At 41.3% G+C, this 19,786-nt stretch overlaps 1 protein-coding gene across 1 annotated transcript in view; it reads left to right on the top strand.

Moving 5' to 3' along the window:
* The window catches only part of pvrl2l (PVR cell adhesion molecule related 2 like), a gene marked incomplete at both ends in the record, with an annotated part of 92,098 nt that overhangs the window by 10,153 nt on the left and 62,159 nt on the right, over positions 1 to 19,786 (top strand). The window contains one exon of the mRNA XM_080735451.1: positions 2,750 to 2,993. Coding sequence (XP_080591577.1) covers positions 2,750 to 2,993 — 244 coding nt within the window. The remainder of the gene's footprint in view (positions 1 to 2,749; positions 2,994 to 19,786) is intronic.

Here is a 19,786-nt window from a genome sequence, read left to right as displayed (position 1 = left end):
GACGGTGGCGAATTCCGCTACTCCAGCGACAGTTCAGATATCCTCACTCTCGGGCAGAAACCTCGTATCTCCAAGTTTCAAATGTGTAAGTTTTTTGGTAAAGCAAATCCCTGCTTCATCATACAAGATTGTCGCACAAAACTAGTAAAAACAGCAGATCTACAAGCACACAGTTGTGTGCTTGTAGATCGGCTGTTTTCACTAGTTTAGTACATTTTTTAGATGATAAATACAAAATGAACGGTTTAAGACATACAAGGTTTCCACTCGACAACAACGATATACTAGTGTTGTTGCTGCTCTTATACTACCATTATTACTGGGGTTGGTGGGGGCCAGACAGTAGCCTTTCGGCCCACGGGCCGCCTATTGGGGAACCCTGCTGTATAGCCTTGGTCCTAATCCTCCCACCCAACACTCCCTGCCACCCCCAGCCCGTAGGTATACGTGCAGTGACATTTATCAGCCTCCCCGCCCGGCTTCCCTCCCCCGAACACAGGCCAATTGTGGTCGCATAGACCAGTGGTTCTCAACCTGTGGGTCGGGACCCCCAAAGGGGTCCCAAAATAATTTTGGGGGGTCCCCAGATGTTTAGCTAAATGTTAACATTGTTTTCTCACTGAACAGTAAACAGACCAACATACAGTATACTGTAAGTGTATATATGGTATCTGCAAGTGACAATTTATGGACTTTAAAGACGTTTTCAGTTTTAGTACCTCTGGTCCAACATATTGGTCAAATATTACGAGTTGGCAATTGTGAAAATAGCAGATCTACATGCTCACAACGCCTCGCAATGCGTGTAGATCAGCTATTTTCACAATGGAACAGTAATGGAGCATGTAGATCAGATATTTTCACAATGGAACAGTAATGCCAACTCCCCAGTTCAAATATGATTATTTTGGGGGTCGCGGCCTGAAAAGGTTTAGAACCGACAAAGCCAGATGCGCCACGTGGATTTGAACTCACACTGCGCCACAGAGCGCCTCATATCATAATTTAAATCTAGAAATTGGTTAGTTTAGTTATGCCCTTCACAATGTGTCGGTGTGTGACCACTGGAGAGTAAGAATCAATCTAGCGCCATGTTGTGATGCTCTCTCTTCCTCCCAGCAGTGTTTCAAATGTCAATAATTTTCTTTGTATAATAAAGATGTTTATTTAAAGAAAAATAAATTAAAGACAACAATAGAGCGATACGTTCTTTGAAATTATGTTATTCCAAATTGGAAATCAAAAAAGGGACATCCAAAGGGTGGTTGAATGTCTGGGAAGCTTTTCATTTTGTCAACTTGAATTGCTTCTGACATTTTTCCGCCATATGGGACATCATTTCAGTTTCTTTTCCAGCAATAGAAAGGAAATAGAAACAGAATAATAAACAAGTGTCATATGAGTGCCAAAACCAGTTGAGTAAAAGAGTACCAGAACCAAACGCTTGTGCTAAGTGATAAAAATAGATTTGTGGACTGAATATTGTAAGCAGTTTTATAGCAGAATTATACCAATTACAGTTCTGTTTAATTTAGTGGAGCAGAGCCTTTTCAGTGAGCCAAAACATGCATAATTGCAGCATGCACCCAGACTCAAATTGACCTGAATGAAATCAGTGTTAATTCTGTCCAAATTTTGATTTAGTTAATAGTCATACGCTTTTTTTCTTTATTTTTTATTTTATTTTAATATATTTTTTCTCCTTTATTGATAGTACAGCATACCGTACATTAGGTAGACAGGAAATGGGGAGAGAGAGATGGCGGGTGACATGCATTGCAGCCTAGGTGCCTGGACTGCAAGGCCAGCAGCCCGGCGTTATAATGCCTGATTTTACACTTGGTTGCATGCTGAAAATAGCCGATCTACAAGCTCACAACGCGTTGCAGTGCACCGCTTTGTGAGTTTACAGATCGGCTATTTTCATGGGAAAAAAAAAACGAGCGCTACCAAACATAAAATGACTTCTCTTTTAGTTCTACTGGATCTCTTCTCCATCGGTCTCTCTGTAACATTTTAGTCTAGTTTTTATTTGTTGGTAAAATTGTAATTTAGTTAACAATTTTTAATTTAGTTTTCGTGAAAAAAGGTAGTCGACGAACATTTTTCGTCATAGTTTTACTGAACACTGAATGGAACGCGACCTGGCGTTCGCCAACGGGTCTGAGCCCTAAAACTAGATGCAGAATAGACCCAAATTTATAGTGAACATTTTTAACTAAAATCTTTGCTTCTATCTGGGGGTCCCAGCCCAGGAACAAAATATTTTGAGATGGGGGTCTGTGGCCAAATACATATCATTTTGGGGGTCCTTATTCCTTAAAGGTGATACACCATGCATTTAAAAAGTATTTATGTCACATTGTTTATGTCCCAAAAACGTTTTTCAAAAGGTTTGAGGCTAAATTACCACTCCTGAATAGAGAGCCTCTCTCATTTTTGAATGGCTCTCAGAAAAGGTTTTAAAATAGAAAAAGTGAAATGTCATGGTGTATCACCTTTAACCACTGATAATGTCTTCAACAGTTTTCTGAAAAATAACTTATGTTGCTATCAGTGGTTCTCAAACTTTGTCATGTCAAGGTCAAGGACCCCCAGAAGCAAAGATTATAGTTAAAATAGTTCACTCTAAATCTGGGTCTATTCTGCATCTAGCTTAAGACCTCAGACCCGTTAGCAAACGCCAGGTCAGGAATGGAATCGAGCCTTTCCTGTGGTCACCTTGACACTGAGCGTCTCTGGTCTGCAGGTGTCTTGGATATGGGAGCCCGTGGAAGGCCAGAGGGACAACATCGCCGTGTTCCACCCCATCTACGGCCAGAGTTTCCCCGACTCACCCTTCAAGGACCGGGTGGTGTTCATCCAAGGCTCCCTGGAGAACCCCTCCATCCGCATCTCCAGGCTGTCCATGGGGGACGCCGGACGCTACACCTGCGAGTACGCCACCTACCCTTCTGGAAACGAACAGGGCACCACCAACCTCGTCATGCTCGGTAAGTCATGGTTACAGAGACAATGTTAGAAGTCAAATAAGCACACACATCTTGCAAAATTCTCTGGGTGCCTATTGGATTGGACAGTAGACTGACAGGAAATGGGGGGAGGGATGGGGAGTGACATGCGGCAAAGGTCGTCCGGATCGGGAATCGAACTGGCGACACCGTCAGGCATCAATGCCTATGTGGCAACGCCTATGTAGTATGCGCCTGGACCAGTAGGCCAGCCGGCGCCCCCCACACACCGTCTTAAGCTCCCCGTAGGTACGTTTTATTTATTGGCAACGTTTCTGCCCCATATGGGTCTTCACCAGGCAGGCTTGACGAAGACCTGACGAGGACCCATATGGGGTCGAAACGTTGCCAATAAATAAAACGTACCTACGGGGAGCTTAAGACGGTGTGCGGGCCTCCTCTTTTCTTACAGAGACAATGCACTTGTCGTGTAGCCACTACTTAGTTGTCCCCCCGAGTCTATACTTGGTCACCTCCTTTTTTCCTCTGTTCCCAAATCTCTTTGCTGAGAAAAGCTCACAACGCTGTCGCGCGTTGAACTTGCAACAATAGAGGAACAACTAGAGAGATAACCGGAAAGTAACTGTTATGTTAATTGTAAAAGTGCTACTTTATGTTTTATTATTATTTATGTTTGTATTGTCTGGTTGTTGTTGAATGTCTGTATTGTGGATTCTATCAACTTTTCACCCTCTCTACAACTTGAACATGAAAACAGCTATTCATCATATATGAAGAAAAAAAGTCAAAAAGCTCACAGTCAAAAGTTTATTTAAAGTCTTTATTATATATTTTTTTAACGTGTCCCATGGTGTGCTTTAAATCCTCTCTGTTCAGTAAAGATAGAATTATCATATTTTTCTCCCAGAGAAGAAATCTCCAAAAGGAGATTCATAGTAACTTTTCTTTGCTCTATTTTTGCCGTCATTTGATATTCTGCATCTTATGAATTATGCATACTTTTGATCCTCCAGAATCTGGTATATAACATTCGACGAAAAGCATCAAGCTAGTTACTTCCTCGTTGATGGGACCCACAGTGGTGTCGGGTCTGGGCGACTGGGCGGGGGAACGTTTGTTTTGTAGGACTGAACCTCCCTGCGTGCATACTTCCACGTTGACTAATGCTGCATTTAGTGATGTTTTCAGTGAGTGCTGCTAGTCCTGATTTGAGGTAAAACTCTATATCAATGCTCAGGAGATATGCAGAGTGTAAAAAACAAACAGAATCTTCATGGGTAACCTTCAAAAATGCATTAACCAAACAAAAACACAGAATTTATGGGGGACTGGGTGTCCCTTTGTTTGAGAATTGGTTTCCTTTCTTAATAGTGTCCCATTCTTAGTTGAATAGGAATCATTTAAGGTAACCTTACCTTTTGAGGAAACACATACCACGATAGGGGCTTCGGAGGGGACAAACAACAAGATAGAGCTGACAGACTCATTTAGTTTGTTGACTTTACAGAATCCCATGACATCCATGGCCTTAACCTACGCTGAATCGTCTGCGGGACTTGAAAAGCCATTATTAAGCTTTGTCCTGTTTACTGGAGATAGTGAAATATCTCTGAATATAAATGAACATTCACTGAATATAAATGAACATTCATATACACTTATATTGGTAAGGCAAAGTGTATTTGTATTATAGCTCATTTCAAAAAGACAGTTCCAAGTGCTTTACATGAAACATTAAAAGCATAAGACAAAATGAAAAAGAAACACCTCATAAAAGCACATTTATATGCGCTTAAAAGAAGTTATTAAAAAGTTGAGAGAATAGAAAATTGGAATAACCTCAAATAAAACAAGATAAACATAAGAGAATAAATTATGGTGCGACTGCGACACAAGAAATGAATCAATAGCCTCCATTAAAAGGCAGCAGCAAACAGAAAAGTCTTCAGCTTTGATATGGAAGAACTGAGAGTTGTAGCAGACCTGCGCTTATCTTAGAGTTTGTTCCAGATACAGTATGTGGTGCACACAAACTGAACGCTGCTTCTGCACGTTTAGTTTGGACTCTGGGGACAGAGAAAGCAGACCTGTCCCAGATGGCCTGAGATGTCTGAGTGGTTGATGATAGAAGTGTGCCTCCATCAATCAAAGTGTGAAACATATCAGAGCGACTGACAGTGTGACTGAGTTCTTGTTGTCCTAGTCTAGTCTTCTTTGTCTTGTCCTATTATGTTTTTCTCTTGTTTCTTTCTTGTCTCTCTCTGCGGACTGTGCTGTGCCCAGTGTAATAACTGGATTGGGGGCCGCAATATAAATCCTGAACCATGATCGTCATCATAAGCTTTATTTCAGCTGGGAGTACAGTTGAGGGGCAGGCCCTCATTTTTTATTTCCATGTAGACAAGATACAGAACACAAAATTCAACAGGTACAGATGTGCCGTTTCAACTCTTCGGTATTTACTGCTCTTCCCTACACATTTCCTGAAAATGCATTTTTCAACAGGTTTCTTTCCCTGTGTTGCCTTTCTAATTTGTATGGAGAATGGAGCATATTTTTTGCAAAAACTCGCAATTGTCAAGAAACCACTTCATTCCCATTGAAAAGCAGAATCCACCTTCATGGGTAGATTTTAACTTCAAAATCAGAGGTTGTCATAAAAATAGCAAAAATAGCTGATCTACAAGCTCAATGTTCTGCCAATCCCCTGGAAATCTACTGTCTTTCCAATGGCAGGCGTGTGAAGTTTTGAAATGGCACATCTGTAGAGATATTCATATACAGCATCAACATTTAATTCATGAATCAGAAGACAGAAAATACTCAAAAACTAAAATACTCAAAAAACGTAAAATGGTTAAACCAGAAATTAAATAAAGCAGTTATAATCTTGAACAAAAATGTTGGGAACCTATGAACGTATATGCTTTTCCTCTTCACCAACAGAGAGTTAGAAAATTGTCATAGCGTTATTTTCCACACATTGACAGTCGTTATCAGGCTGGCAGTGATCAAAGACGTTCACGGATAAAGGGCTCTATCTTAAACCCGGTGCAAAACGGTGCAATGTGCAGAGCAAGTGTCATTGCTCGTGCTACTTATAGAGTGCATTATTCAGATTAAGATATAGCCTTTGTTGGCGGTTCACAACGTGCACACTGCACACATTGCTATGCATTTATAGGGCGTCACTTTCAACACATTACTCACGTTCAATATGGAAGATAAAATCCCTCAGAGAGACTCGTCATTAGAATATGATGAATAGCTAAAAAGAATGAGATAACATTTGAAAAATATCGTCTGGTTTGTGTTTTTCAGCACTACCGAGGAGGAAAGTTAGAGAGAGAGAGAGAGAGAGAGAGAGAGAGAGAGAGAGAGAGAGAGAGAGAGAGAGAGAGAGAGAGAGAGAGAGAGAGAGAGAGAGAGAGAGAGAGAGAGAGAGAGAGAGAGAGATGTTTATAAGTAGTAAACTATTGCTGATAGAAGATTTGTTCAAAGACCACTCAACCTTGAAATGTATTCAAGGAACTCTCGTCTTTAAGAATTCCCTGAACCCATGCCTCCTGGTTGTCTTTATCTGTTTGCATTGGAGCATACAGCAGTAACATTTCATCAATATCGTAGCCACAAAATAGCCACTGTTTACAGAATGTTCATTAATCAGTGTGGATGCTCACATCTTTATTATATCAGCTTTATTCCCCATCATTATGGTTATTGGTGTGGATGGTACTTAAAATTTGCCATGTGTCTTGGCTTATTATGAATTGCAGTGCAGTAAGCAGAGCAGAGCTGTACATACAGTATGTTCTCTCACGTCATGCTTTAATAGATTATAATAAAGAGAATGTTCACATGGAATTATAAACTTGATTGCGACCGTAGGTCGCATATACTCTGAAGAACCGTGTCGCTTGAGTGTCCTTCCTTCCTTCCGTATCCTCGTGACCGTCCGTATCCTCTGTGATGTCAGTGTGATGTCAGCGAGTTGTGACATCACCTCCTGTACAGGGCGGCTACACGAAATGTGGATAACACTATATATGGAGATAGTCCAGTCCATCATGTCAATATTGAACTCCATATGTATATGGATACATACATGTATTTTTATTAATAAAGGATAAAATAAAATTAAAATGCCATAGATGGGCATTCCCAAAAGCAAAATCCCTTTATGTCCATATATGGGGATTTCTGATGTCATCAATCTCTGGCCCTAACTAGCTCAAAAGCCTGCTTTACTCTGATTTACACCCTACCTTTCCAGATGATGACCTATTGGGTATACACTTATGTCCAAATATAGAAATCCCAAGGCATCAAACCCAAGCTTGGCTTTACTAATTAACATACGTTTTATGCCCATATATGGAGATCCCTGTCCCAATGTTATCAATATTAAGGACATATCTGGAAATGCCCATATTTGGTAATGTCCACATATGGGCATGTTTTGACATAACATAGTCAGGGCCCTATCGCTCACACCCTAGGTTGGGTTGGCGTGTTCTTCCCGTGTCTCCTAGGGTTGATATCCTCACAAAATTGGTGCAAGTCAATGGCAGCGTTTCCAGAATATCAACAATACCAAGGGCCACCAGGACCGTAGGGCTGTGGACAAGGACTTGCAGCGCATGAACGCCGCACTGGAGCGTGAAAACCAACAAGCCTGATGGAAAATGCTACATGGCCGCAGGCTTTGTGACGTCCCACATCTTATGTGCTGGGCATACTACTAACCGACGCCAAGGACCTCCAGAGGCCATACAAAGAGTATCTAACCCGAGGCCCCTTACTAAGTAGCATACATTTACAACATACCTTCTCCAAAAACATCAATATTGAACTCCATATGTATATGGATACATGTATTTTTATTAATAAAGGATAAAATAAAATAAAAATGCCATATATGTATCCATATACATATGGAGTTCAATATTGATGTTTTTGGAGAAGGTATGTTGACATTGAACAGGACATATATGAAGCGTGTACCACTGACAGATGCAACAGGAAACTTAGAGACCTGGAAAAGGGATCCTACTATTGTCCCAAATGCGAAAAGACCTCTCCAAACGTTAAATACAGACTTCGGCTGAAGGTAAAAATTGAAGAATCTGGAGATGTTCAATGGGTGACATGCTTCCACGAAACAGCTGAGGTACTGCTGGGTCACAACATGACTCAGGAATCACTGAAAAATTTCAAAGAGAATGACAAAATTGCATTTGAAGACATATTGAATAAAGTAATCTCAACAAGTCATGTCTTCATAATCAAAGTCAAGGTGACAACATACCAAAATGAGAAACAAATGAACCACACAGTACTGAAAATCAACTGCTGCTCTGGAACACAGGGTAGTGTTCCAAAGATCTAGGCTGATAATCCAGCTTTTGCAGCGTCACAGGTTCAAGTCCTGACTTGCGACCTCAAGTCCCCATCTCTTCCTGTACGGGGCGGCTACACAAGACTAAGAAAGACAAAAAAAAAGAGAAGGATACACAAGATTAAGAAAGACAAAAAAAGAGAAGAATAAAAAAGAAAAAAAGAAGGAGGAGGATAAAGATACCAAAAGGAGAGAGAAGAAAGGATGGATGAGGTACAATGTGCGGTATCCTCCTCTGATCTGATACGGGCGGCTGGACTTAGATCACCTATGAAAGGATGTCCATGAAAGAATGTCCATCTACCTGGAGAAAAGAAAATGTAACAAGGAGGTGGCAACGGGGTGGCCAGATAAAGTTATTAGGCCTGGATCCAACTTTAAGTCGACGCACATGATTCCAGAAGTGTAGTGCTTATTCGCTCTTGTATCAAACCGGTACTCGAAACGTACTTAGAATTTAACATATTTTCTAAAGTAAATATGGGGGCTGCTGTGTTAAGAACGTTTCGTTGTCAAGCTCAATGTTGGGCATTTGGACCTATACATGGAGAAATGGAGCGAATCTGTTTGGCCTAAACATGGAGATGTGGATAACACTATATATGGAGATAGTCTAGTACATCATGTCATATGGGACTACCGTCATAGACAGTAGCCATTGTTAGGTCGGAGTCAATGGCTGTCTGTCTGACTGTCTGTACAGGAAGTGATGTCACATGACATACTTTTTATGCCCATATATGAGTCCTTCTGTACCACATCTCCATGTTTAGGCAAACTCCACACAGAAAGGCCCTATCGCCAACCGAACCTAGGGTGTGAGCGATAGGGCCTTTCTGTGTGGAGTTTGCGTGTTCTCCCCGTGTCTCCTAGGGTTGATACCCTCACAAAAACATGAACAAACTCCCCCCAGAATGACAACAACTAGAATCGTCAGAGAAACGCTGTGGTTGGCCAGATTGTCAAGAATTGGCGCGACCTCGCCCTTTAGGGCGAGGTTGCATGTCACCCTGAGGTCGCATTCCACCCTTGGGTGTCTTACTAGTAGTATTAATCCGTAATTCTTTAACAACAGTTCTGCTGCTGTTGACGATCCTCACCGGCATTTAAAGGTGGTGCCGTTGACGGTGAGCACCGTCAATCTTACTGTATTTACAGTAAAAGTATAATTACTTACAGTACGTCGCTCCGGTCCTGCCCGCATCGGTAATGTCCGCGATTTGTTTACAACGCACGTTGGGCGTGCACGCGAAGTGAAGCTCCGCCATAGTAAATCCATCGAGAGGTCCATAAAGAGACTTCATTTACTCAAAAAGAGACATTTTGATCCAAAGGGTGGCCTGTTTAGAGTAGAAAATACACTCGGCAGGGCGCAGCCATGTTTCATTTCTGGGCTCACACTGTCATGTGACTAGATGACGTAAACGTTGCCGTCAAGTGATAATCCAAAAAAACAAAAAGAACCCCCATCCGGCCCTTCAAAATGATAGCGGCGGCCTACGGAGGAAGAGGCGCGGCACTAAGGCACCAAGCATCCCTTCAAATTTAAAGGCAGTAGTAGTGTTAAGGGAATGGCAGATGACTCTCTTATTGGTGTAATCCAACTAATTACACTCAAAACCCAACCATGATTAATTAAGAGATTACATACAACCCCTTTGTGCCTTGCACCTTACTTTGCGCTCAGATTATGTGCCGTCTAACTTTGCGCCATGTACTTTAGACCTTGCCCCACCCTGTGCCCTGGATTGTGTTAATAGGGCCCATAGTGTCTCTCCATATGACTTATTTTATTAACTACTCGCTAAAGTGTTCATGCTATTATGTCATGCCTAGAAAAGGGACCCTAGCATTCAGGTCATTAAGACTAATAAGACCTGGAGGAAATTTAGACGTATAAAATAAGAGCCCTGACTGTGAAAAAGAAGAACGCAGAGGCAAAGGAGGAGAGGAACATCTTGATATGAGCTCATGACCCTCATTATTAACCATACGGCGTTCAAAGTTAAGAATAACCTGTGTTTTTTATAACCGTAGCCTTGTTAGAACTTAAACTTTTCATATTATGTATTTTAAAATGAAGTCAAGAGAGCTTATTTTCTCATTGGAAGGGCTTTGATCCATCTTTCTTTATCTTTCCGTAGTTGTTTTATTGATGAAAAGGTGGTGTCAGGGTCAGGGGATATAGTTTCCATACTGTAATGATGTTCCTTCTGCAAAGGAGCTTCTCAAGGACAATGAACTAGTTCAGATTGAATTATTGCACCAGGCAAAGGTTCAAGCTGTCAGCCTTTTATATATGTATGGCTACACAATTATAGCTGAAATGATAAGGCTGATTATTTTTGCTCAATATTGTAATTAAAATGATTGTGATGATAATGAGATTGTTTGGTGGAAACGGGTGTTTAAATCATTTTTCGTTACGGACTTTGTTACTCGTTTCATTTATCGGTGTCGTGTCTTTGGCCAAGTGCTATGTAATGGCCTCTGTGATTTTATTGTTGTTCTATGAGCCTGATGGATGGGTAGACGGGTTGTACAATGTTCTGGCTATTAACCTTTGTGTGATGGAGAGGAGGCGACGAGGGCAAGGGGCAAAAGCTGACCAAATACAACATATTTTAATTAACTGCCAAGATTCACGTTTACATAAACTGTGAGACAAAAGTTTTATTGTTTTTGAATAATTGTGCCGCCCCAGGTTTACCTCATTAAAACTGGGTATGCTCTGATTAAAGAAAATACTAAACTCATTTTCACTGTTGACAGTTTCCAAACTATTTGGATTATAGACATGAACGCTATCTTGGCGTGTGAGTGCTTATTAAACTAGAAAGATGCAATTTTGGAAATTGCGAGTGTGGTTGCCCTGACGTGAGTCACATTTGGAAATTGAATTCTGCAATTCTATTATCAGAACACATGCAATTCTGAGAAATTGCAACTGTGGTTGCCATTTTTGCATTTCCCCGTTCAAGTCAATGAGGTATCTTTGACTGACTGATTGACACAGTATGGATATCCAGGGTTTGATCTTTGATGAGGTGATGTCACGTGATGTCACGTGACATCACTTAATTCCTGTACTGACTGAAGGACTGACACAGACGGAGACAAGCTATGATACTTCTCATGGTAAACTGCGACCTTCGGTCGCAACAACTACTACGCCTACTCAAGTCTTCCGCATTTGAGCACCAAAATGTGGTGCTCAAGGAAAATGCGGAAGTAGAGTGTTCTACCGGGTCCATCTACACTGATGAGCAACTTTCTTTTTTTTTTTTTTTTTTTTTAAGATTTGTTTTTGGGCTTTTAATGCCTTTATTGATAGGACAGTAGACTGACAGGAAATGAGGAGAGAGATGGGGAGTGACATGTGGCAAAGGTCGTCCGGATCGGGAATCGAACCGGCGACGCCAGCAGGCATCATAGCCTAGTATGTGGTATGCGCCTTGACCACCAGGCCAGTGGGCGCCCCTGATAAGCAACTTTCATTGAAATGTATAGGTGTGTCCGTGAGTCCGTTTTCTATATATTAAAGCTCTATGGAACAGACACACGGGGGACCTAGGGATGCCATGAAAATGACAGATAAAGGAATGCTAAGGTAACCTTCGCCTGTCGAGGTGGCCCATAAATATCACCTGGGTTTTCAATGTCGATCTGAATGGGTACTTAGCATTAGCTATTGGACACCTCTCACTTCTGAGCCAGCTGCTATTATTGTTCCGCCCACCTGTTGTCCGTTTAGCGAGCAAACAGATGCCAGGGCTTCCTCTTCTCCTTGACGCTAATGGCTTTGAATGAACTGATTTCTGTTGAATGTTAAGTGTTGTGCTTGTCACTGCCTGGGGTGGTGCATCTCCGCAGAAGCCCATGAAGAGCCTGTGTGGTCAGTGGGGTTTCTTTGGGTTTTTTGTTAAATAATGTGTTTCTTAATCAGTACTGGTATTTGATACACTGTCCATGTGTATATCTAAGTCCCTATCCGCATGTCTCTTTTCTGATTGGACAATCTAATGGTGTGACATCATATGGGTCTATAAATCATCATCATACTGTATTTAGTGTGCTACTCGAACCCACACTGTTTCTTCAGGAACAGTATTTTCTGTGAGCACCACTCACTTCACACAGGTGATTTTTTTATTTAGCATATAATAATAAGGTGTTAGTGGTTGTGTGCTTTTGGAGAAAAGCTGTTTAGTGAGTAAATTAAACTCTGTTTTCTTAACTCACACAAGTTGGTGTTAATTTGAAGGCTTTCTCTTGCATAAACAATGTCAAACGTCAACAAAAGAAATTAAAGCTTTTTTCTTCTCCTTTCCTTTTTTAAGATTATTTTTTTGCTTTTTCTCCTTTCCTTTTTTAAGATTATTTTTTTGCTTTTCCTTAGATAGCCCTATGTAGAGAGGAGGTGAAGTATTGGGGGGAAAGACGTGCAACACCAGTCTCGAGCTGGAATCAAGCCACCAGGGAAGTTGCGATAGGCCCACCATCCGGTCCGATGGGCGCACCAACCAAACTAACTAGAGAGTGTTTGCAGGTGTCTGTATTGTGATCACCTAATTTGGTATTACCGCTCCGCTGCTTTCTTTGGTCTGGGGACTTAATTCCCACAGTCCCACACTATAAATGTATATGCTCCCATTACGCTAAGCCACAGTGGAATCGCTGTGTAGTGAGCAAGAGCTAAACTTAGAGAATAACAAATGATGAACAACAATTACAAAGAATTCATTACGGAGTCCCAGTTGTCGTGGTTATTATTAGTCTGAGGAAATGTGAAGTGTTTTTTAAATTGCTTTCATGTGTCTCCCTCTTGGGCCCTTAATATTTCTTTTTATCCTCCTTTAATTTCAAACTCAAACTAAACCTTCATATAACTAAGAAGGGGGGGAGAAACAGTAGCAAAAGAAAACCCAAGAACACACAGGAGATGCAGAAACTTGGCTGTCTCATAAAGGAAAAACACGGGCAGACAATTTGGCTGGCTAGCAGATGGGTGTTAGGCAGAGCCCGCTAAACTACTTTTGCTGGCACAGTGCAAAGTTCGATTGGGAAATACCTATAGGAACGCTCGTGAACAGGCTTTCGTCTGCGGCTACTGCAGTGCCAAGCTATGCCAAGCCAAGCTTACTGGGATAGACGCATTCTAGCCAGGTGTATATACGGTAAATGTATGCAGCTTTTGGAAAGCGTACAATAAAACACGCTCATGCCAGAGAAACACATCATTTTACCCTATTGGATATAGAATCACATGGAGCCAATCACATTACATCTTATTGGATCCAGAACCACTGCAGAGCCAATCATATTACTTTTTATTGGATGCAGAACCAGCAGAATCCCAAACATATCACAACTTAAGTGTGAATGCATATTCCTGACAGCCAACAGTATTACGCCTTATTGGATTCCACACTATAGCATCGGCCAATCTCATTATCGCTTATTGGACTGTGACTAAAGATTCACTCACTTGGCAGTGAATGATATCATAACCGCTTGGATTGGGACCACACAACATTACTGGTATAACCAATTGTCATCGCACCTTATTTGATACACTGTAAAACACATGGCCAGCAGCAGTACAATGTGATACCTTTTATTTGGTGTCTGCCTCTTGTAACAATCCTTCCTCACCACTCAGAATGTTTAATTTGTGTCTAATGGAGAGGCGCAGTGGTATCAGCATCAGGTTACTGGTGTGAACCACAGGATCAACTGGGAGAACATACCCTGGGAAAGGAAAACCAATAACACTGTCCCCTACACTGCCCTTGAGCAAGGCACATGACCTCCCCCAACGGTGTCAGCGGAGCTGCTGCTCGGTGGTCGGCAATTAGACTGCGGTTAAATTTGGCAGCAGCCAGGTGTGATGCTGTGGAGGTGGTATGACTGCAGGGTGTCGAGTGTAGGTGTTGAGGAAATATGGCCCGAATAAATAACTCTGTTAATTGTGGAAATAGTCGCTTACGCAATCCTGCGTGGCTTGGATAGGGCTCAGTATTATTATCGAGGCTCTAACAATGTGTTTTTGTTTTGAAAGATTCAAAACACACATTCATTAAAAGGAATACCACCACATGCCTCCCTTCCAGGATTCTTGGCACGCTTGTTCTCCGTACCAGCGGTCTCGCGTGGCATGTTTAACCCATTTACAATGGCTTGTGGTTTACTTTACATTACTGCTGAACATTTTAACGTGGTTTGTTTGATTTTTGTGCATGAACAAATAGCTTTAATTTTGATTTCTTTTTTCAAAGCTATGTTGCTGATGCATTATAATGCATTTTGTCGTTGTCAGGTGGAAACCTTGTACAGTATGTCCAGAATGTATGTCCTTTTTTGTTATTATTTTAAAAACGATTTGAAATTGTGAAAATAGCCAATCTACAAGCACACAACACCTCGCATTGCGAGGCGTTGTGTGCTTCTTCTATTTTCACTACTTTTGTGCAACACTTTGGTATGATGTAGGGCTTTTATTTACAGGGGAAAAAAATTACAAACGTACAAAGATACCAGGTTTCTGCCTGACAGTGATGATTGGAAAGTTTACAATATGATGGCTTAATCAAGCTGTGACTATAAGATCTTGTGTACATATCAATGCCAGTATGATCTTTTAACACACAGTAAAGCTTAATATCAACAACACAAGTTGACGCTCTACCTAACTGCACTCTTGTTACGGCACCCGTGCCAATAGTTCTGGAAGGACACGCTGCACAGTAAAACCCTACGGGTAACTTAAAACGCAAATAACTAAGTATGGCCTGCTGTGCGACCATCTGTCTCAGTGAATTGAACCACATCTTTTCTATTCTTCCTATTATTGTCTTGGCAGTAACGGATGTGACCCATTATTAAGACCTGAGGACCTGATTCTAAAAAAAGGTCTTCAGTGTTGCACAAACCTGTTCATGTCAAGGACCCCCAAGATTATACTGTATGTATTTGGCCGCAGACCCCCATCTCAAAATATGTTGTTCCAGGGACCCCAAAAAGCTAAGATTCGAGTAAAAAAAATATTAAAAATATTCTATTCAAAGAAATTGTCATGATTTAAAAAAAAATAGCAGATCTACAAGATCAAAGCGCGACACTAAGATTTGTGTTTCTGGTATTTTTGAATATCCAAAATATATGGTTAAAGTGGTTAGAATGATTGTAAAATCTAAAATGATCCATGCAGATGCTTTCCTGCTTTCAATGGGTTAATAGAAAGAACTGTTTCTTGCAGTACAGCGCCCGGCCTTGGAGGGAACTGGATAAACCAAATGGGAGAAATGCCAGGGCAGAAAGGGGTTCTCAAAGACTTTTGCGGCACCTTGTTTCTATTTTTCATTGTTTTTCATCATTTTGTAAAGTGGACAGAACGTCTGAGCGGAGCCTGCAGCAGGGATTAGAAGGCCAGCCAGGGTGTTTACTCTCAACACTGTAAAATCAATATATACATGCACGGACGGAGAGTGGAGACGAATGGCTTTGATGGGATTGATAAAAACAAAGGCCTATCTTCTGTCTGTCTGTCTGTCTGTCTGTCTCTGTCTGTCTCTGTCTGTCTCTGTCTGTCTGTCTCTGTCTGTCTGTCTGTCTGTCTGTCTGTCTGTCTGTCTGTCTGTCTGTCTGTCTGTCGCTCTCCGAACTCATCGGACAAACAAGCAAGCGTATGGATCCCGCTTTACTTTCGCTTTTGTGTTTTGATGCACCTAGTGACGTAGCTGCATTCTGCTCCCCCTTTTACAACCTAGTTCATATATAAATATCTCTCTCTCTCTTTCTCTACATACTATATTGTATACATGCATGCATGCATTCTGTACATGTATGCATGCATGCATGCATTCTGTGCATGCATGTATGCATGTATTCTTAGACAACCAAGGCTGGAACCAGTGGTGTAAAGTACGGTAACTAAATACATTTACTTAAGTACTGTGCTTTTGACTTATTTGTACTTTACTTGAGTATTTCCAATTTCCAATACTTTTACTTCGACTCCACTACATCTTGGATCCAAATATTGTACTTTTACTCCACTACATTTATTTGAAAAGTTACTAGTTACTTTTTTATTATTATTACAAAAGCTACCAAAAAAGCTCTATAAACATTTCAGCCATTTGAAAATAGCCGATCTACAAGCTCACAATGTGATGCATTGTGAGCTTGTACAGTAGATCTGCTATTTTCATTTCTATACATTTGAACTTGAAATGGGGCATTCTGCATAATGCGTACTTTTACTTTTACATTTTGATGCCAATACTTTTGTACATTTTGAATTCCGGACTGTTACTTGTAACAGTGTATTTCTACATTGCAGTATTGATACTTTTACTGGAATAACAAATGTGAGTACTTTTTCCTATGTGTGACTCTGGCAGGCAGCCCTGTACTCACTCTGGCAGCTAAGCTGCTCCCCTGGGACTTCAAATGACTTTCAACGAACTAACTCACTTTTGGCAACCCTGATAACAGTAAAGTGAGATTCATGATGTCAGTCTATGGCATTATTTGAGCAAATGTATATCATATGTTATGGTATAAATTGTATATTTGGCTATGAAATCTGGTCAAAACTAATTTATACATAACAGCTGCAGTTCCTGCAGTGCTTAGATTTCAAATGCTGCATATTTGGGCTCATTTTGGGAGAGGCATACATTCTGGGGATATACGCAGATTCCATATTTGGACAAAGTTTGGGGGGACACCCTATAGCATCCCTATTCTGGGCATGTCAGAATAGGCGTAGAACATTTAGTGGAAATAGTCAAGTTTTTGACGGATATATCCCAATTAAAAGCTCCTATGCTACGTTTTAAGTATAGGCCCAGGGGACCCCGGTCAACGAATATAGGGTTTAAGACAAGTGATTAAGACCTAACGTTCTTCTAACTTACTATGCGAAGCCTGTGGATCTAGTTCAGGCCATAGACTGTAAAAAAGTATGGACAGTGGAAAACCATTGGTTTCTATGCTGCGCAATTGAAGCTTTTTTGGCCGTTGTATGGGTCCAAAGGAATGCTATTGGCTGCCAATGGTCACGTGCAACCGCAGGGATACATGGGACATTGTCTTGAGCTTGCTGAAAACAAAGCACACGAAGAAGAATCATCACAAGCCCCTCCGACAGCATACACTGCATTTCACAAAACGCAAATCATGGTGATTGAAACAAGGCTTTAAACTAGCAATAGGAACCATAAAGTATTTATGACAATGTTTATTAAGGTAAGAAAATCAAATGTAAAAGTTTGGGGGAAAGGAATGGAATCCTATGGAGAACATGTTGCTTCTGGTGCCAGAACAGCGCAACCAATGGCCAATCATAGAAACTGTCAGTTCTGTGTTTGCTTCATTTTAAATCGAGACAACTACACCCCTGGTTCAGGCAAAGGCAAACTCCTGATCAGGTTATCAGTCACATGCACACTTCTGGGGGTGGGGCTATTTAAACCTCCCAGCTCACTGCTCATTCTCTGTGCTGCTGCTCTTTGTTGTGCTTAGGGTTGCCAACCGTCCCGTATTGGCCGGGACGCCCCGTATTCTGACTGAAAGAGGCGCGTCCCGTAAGGGACGTCGCTTGTCCCGGTTAAAGGGACTATGCACATAAAATATATATTTTTCTGTGCGCCAGGCATCGTCTGCCTGCCTTTGTGCGTGTGTGCTGTATGTGAAGGGCTCTAGGACCCTGGGGGTGCCTCGTCACGTACGTGCGTGCTGCGTGAGTCCTTGTGTAACATGAGCTGCTGTGCGTTGTTGAATGCGAGCCAGCGCGGTCGACACAAAACAAAAGTTGCAACTAACATTTCTCTACCGAAAATAAGTACCTGCATGTGAGATGAGGTTTGTTAGCCAAAGCTCGTTTTGCCCCTGAAAGAATGAGTCTCATCTGCAGCAGGTGAGCTGTGTGTGTCTGTACTCGTACTCTGTATGTGGCAAAATGCTATAATACTATCTATGGGTTCTTGAGAATCTGGATGTTGAAGAGCTCCAAGCAGATTACTTGTTCCCCCTGTCTCTGTAGCAGTATATTGTTGACCAGTGGTCCCAAAACATTTTAGCCCAAGACCAAAAAGAGAAATTAAACATTTACCCAAACTAGTGAAAATAGCAGATCTACAAGCTCACAACACATCACTATGCACAGCTGTTGTGAGCTTGTAGATCGGCTATTTTCACTACTTCTTAAATATAAATAAGTTTTCTAATTTATGTAATGTCTTTGATTTTCATTTTAGTTATTCATAAAATTACTAAATCATGAAAACAAAATGTAGGAAACAAAAAATTAAAGGACCCATAAAAATAATTCTGTGACTCACAAATGGGACCCAGTGTTTGGGAACTAGTGTTGTAGACTATGTACAGTAGGCCTTATGCCTCAATTGAAGTGTATCTTATAGTAAAATGTAGGTCTACATGGCAAGCCATGGGTTTATTATAGGCTAGACATATCTGGTGTGTGGTTGAAGCATTTCATTCCCTTATGATTATGGTATGTATGCGATGTTACAGTAAGTGTAACCTGATGCAGATGTAGCCTGATGCAGATGTAAGACCTGTTGTGTTTGTAATGTATTGTGTGTTATACTGTAGGTATAACTGTCTGAGTGTCTGTGACTGTGCCAAAATGCAGTTTTCTATGCATTTCAGGCGTGTTGAGTCTGTTGACCCCCCTCAAAACACAATTTTTTTTCGGCCACCCGCCTTTGGCGGGCGGCCAGAAGGTGTCCCTTATTTGAGTCTCTGGGAGTTGGCAACCCTAGTTGTGCTGCTGCTGCTCTGTGCTTTGCTCTATGATGTTTTCTGCGGTGCAAGCGCTCCCAAGCTTGACTGAGTAGCTAGGTATGTTTTTAGCTATGTTTCTATGTATGTTTGCAGTATACAATATACGCTTATGAGTATATATGACTATACTGCGGACAGCTGCAATACCGCTGGGTGACCAAGTGGCGCTGTTGAGGGAGGGGGGGGGGGGGGGGCATGGGGAGTTGATTACAGCAATGTATAGTCCGTAGTACGACAGTCACGCCTTGTTGGAGATCCATTCTTTTTGAGCGGTGCCTCAGCGCTCCAACACTTGAAATTAATGGACAACATAAGAATTCATAAATATAGATTAATGAAATGAACGGCTCAAAGGCACCGCTCACTTCAAACTGGGTTTGATTTGTTTTATTCACTCCCAGCATCCAACTGTGGACTCTGTTTCTATATGATTCCCTTAGGGGGGGTCTTAATATTTAATTCCCTGTAATATCTATTTGGCAGATCGTTAATTAATTATAAAATGTCCATGCGTACAGGGAATCAATAACTTGAGACGATATAGGAGTGGTTAGCACCTCTCAAAAAGGAATATCATTTCGGGAGCTTTGCCACCTTCTCC

Source organism: Nannobrachium achirus (genome assembly GCF_963921795.1).
Source record: "Nannobrachium achirus genome assembly, chromosome: 10".
Classification (NCBI taxonomy): domain Eukaryota; kingdom Metazoa; phylum Chordata; class Actinopteri; order Myctophiformes; family Myctophidae; genus Nannobrachium; species Nannobrachium achirus.
The sequence above is the reverse complement of the archived record's forward strand: the minus strand, read 5'-3'. Positions and strand labels throughout refer to the sequence as shown.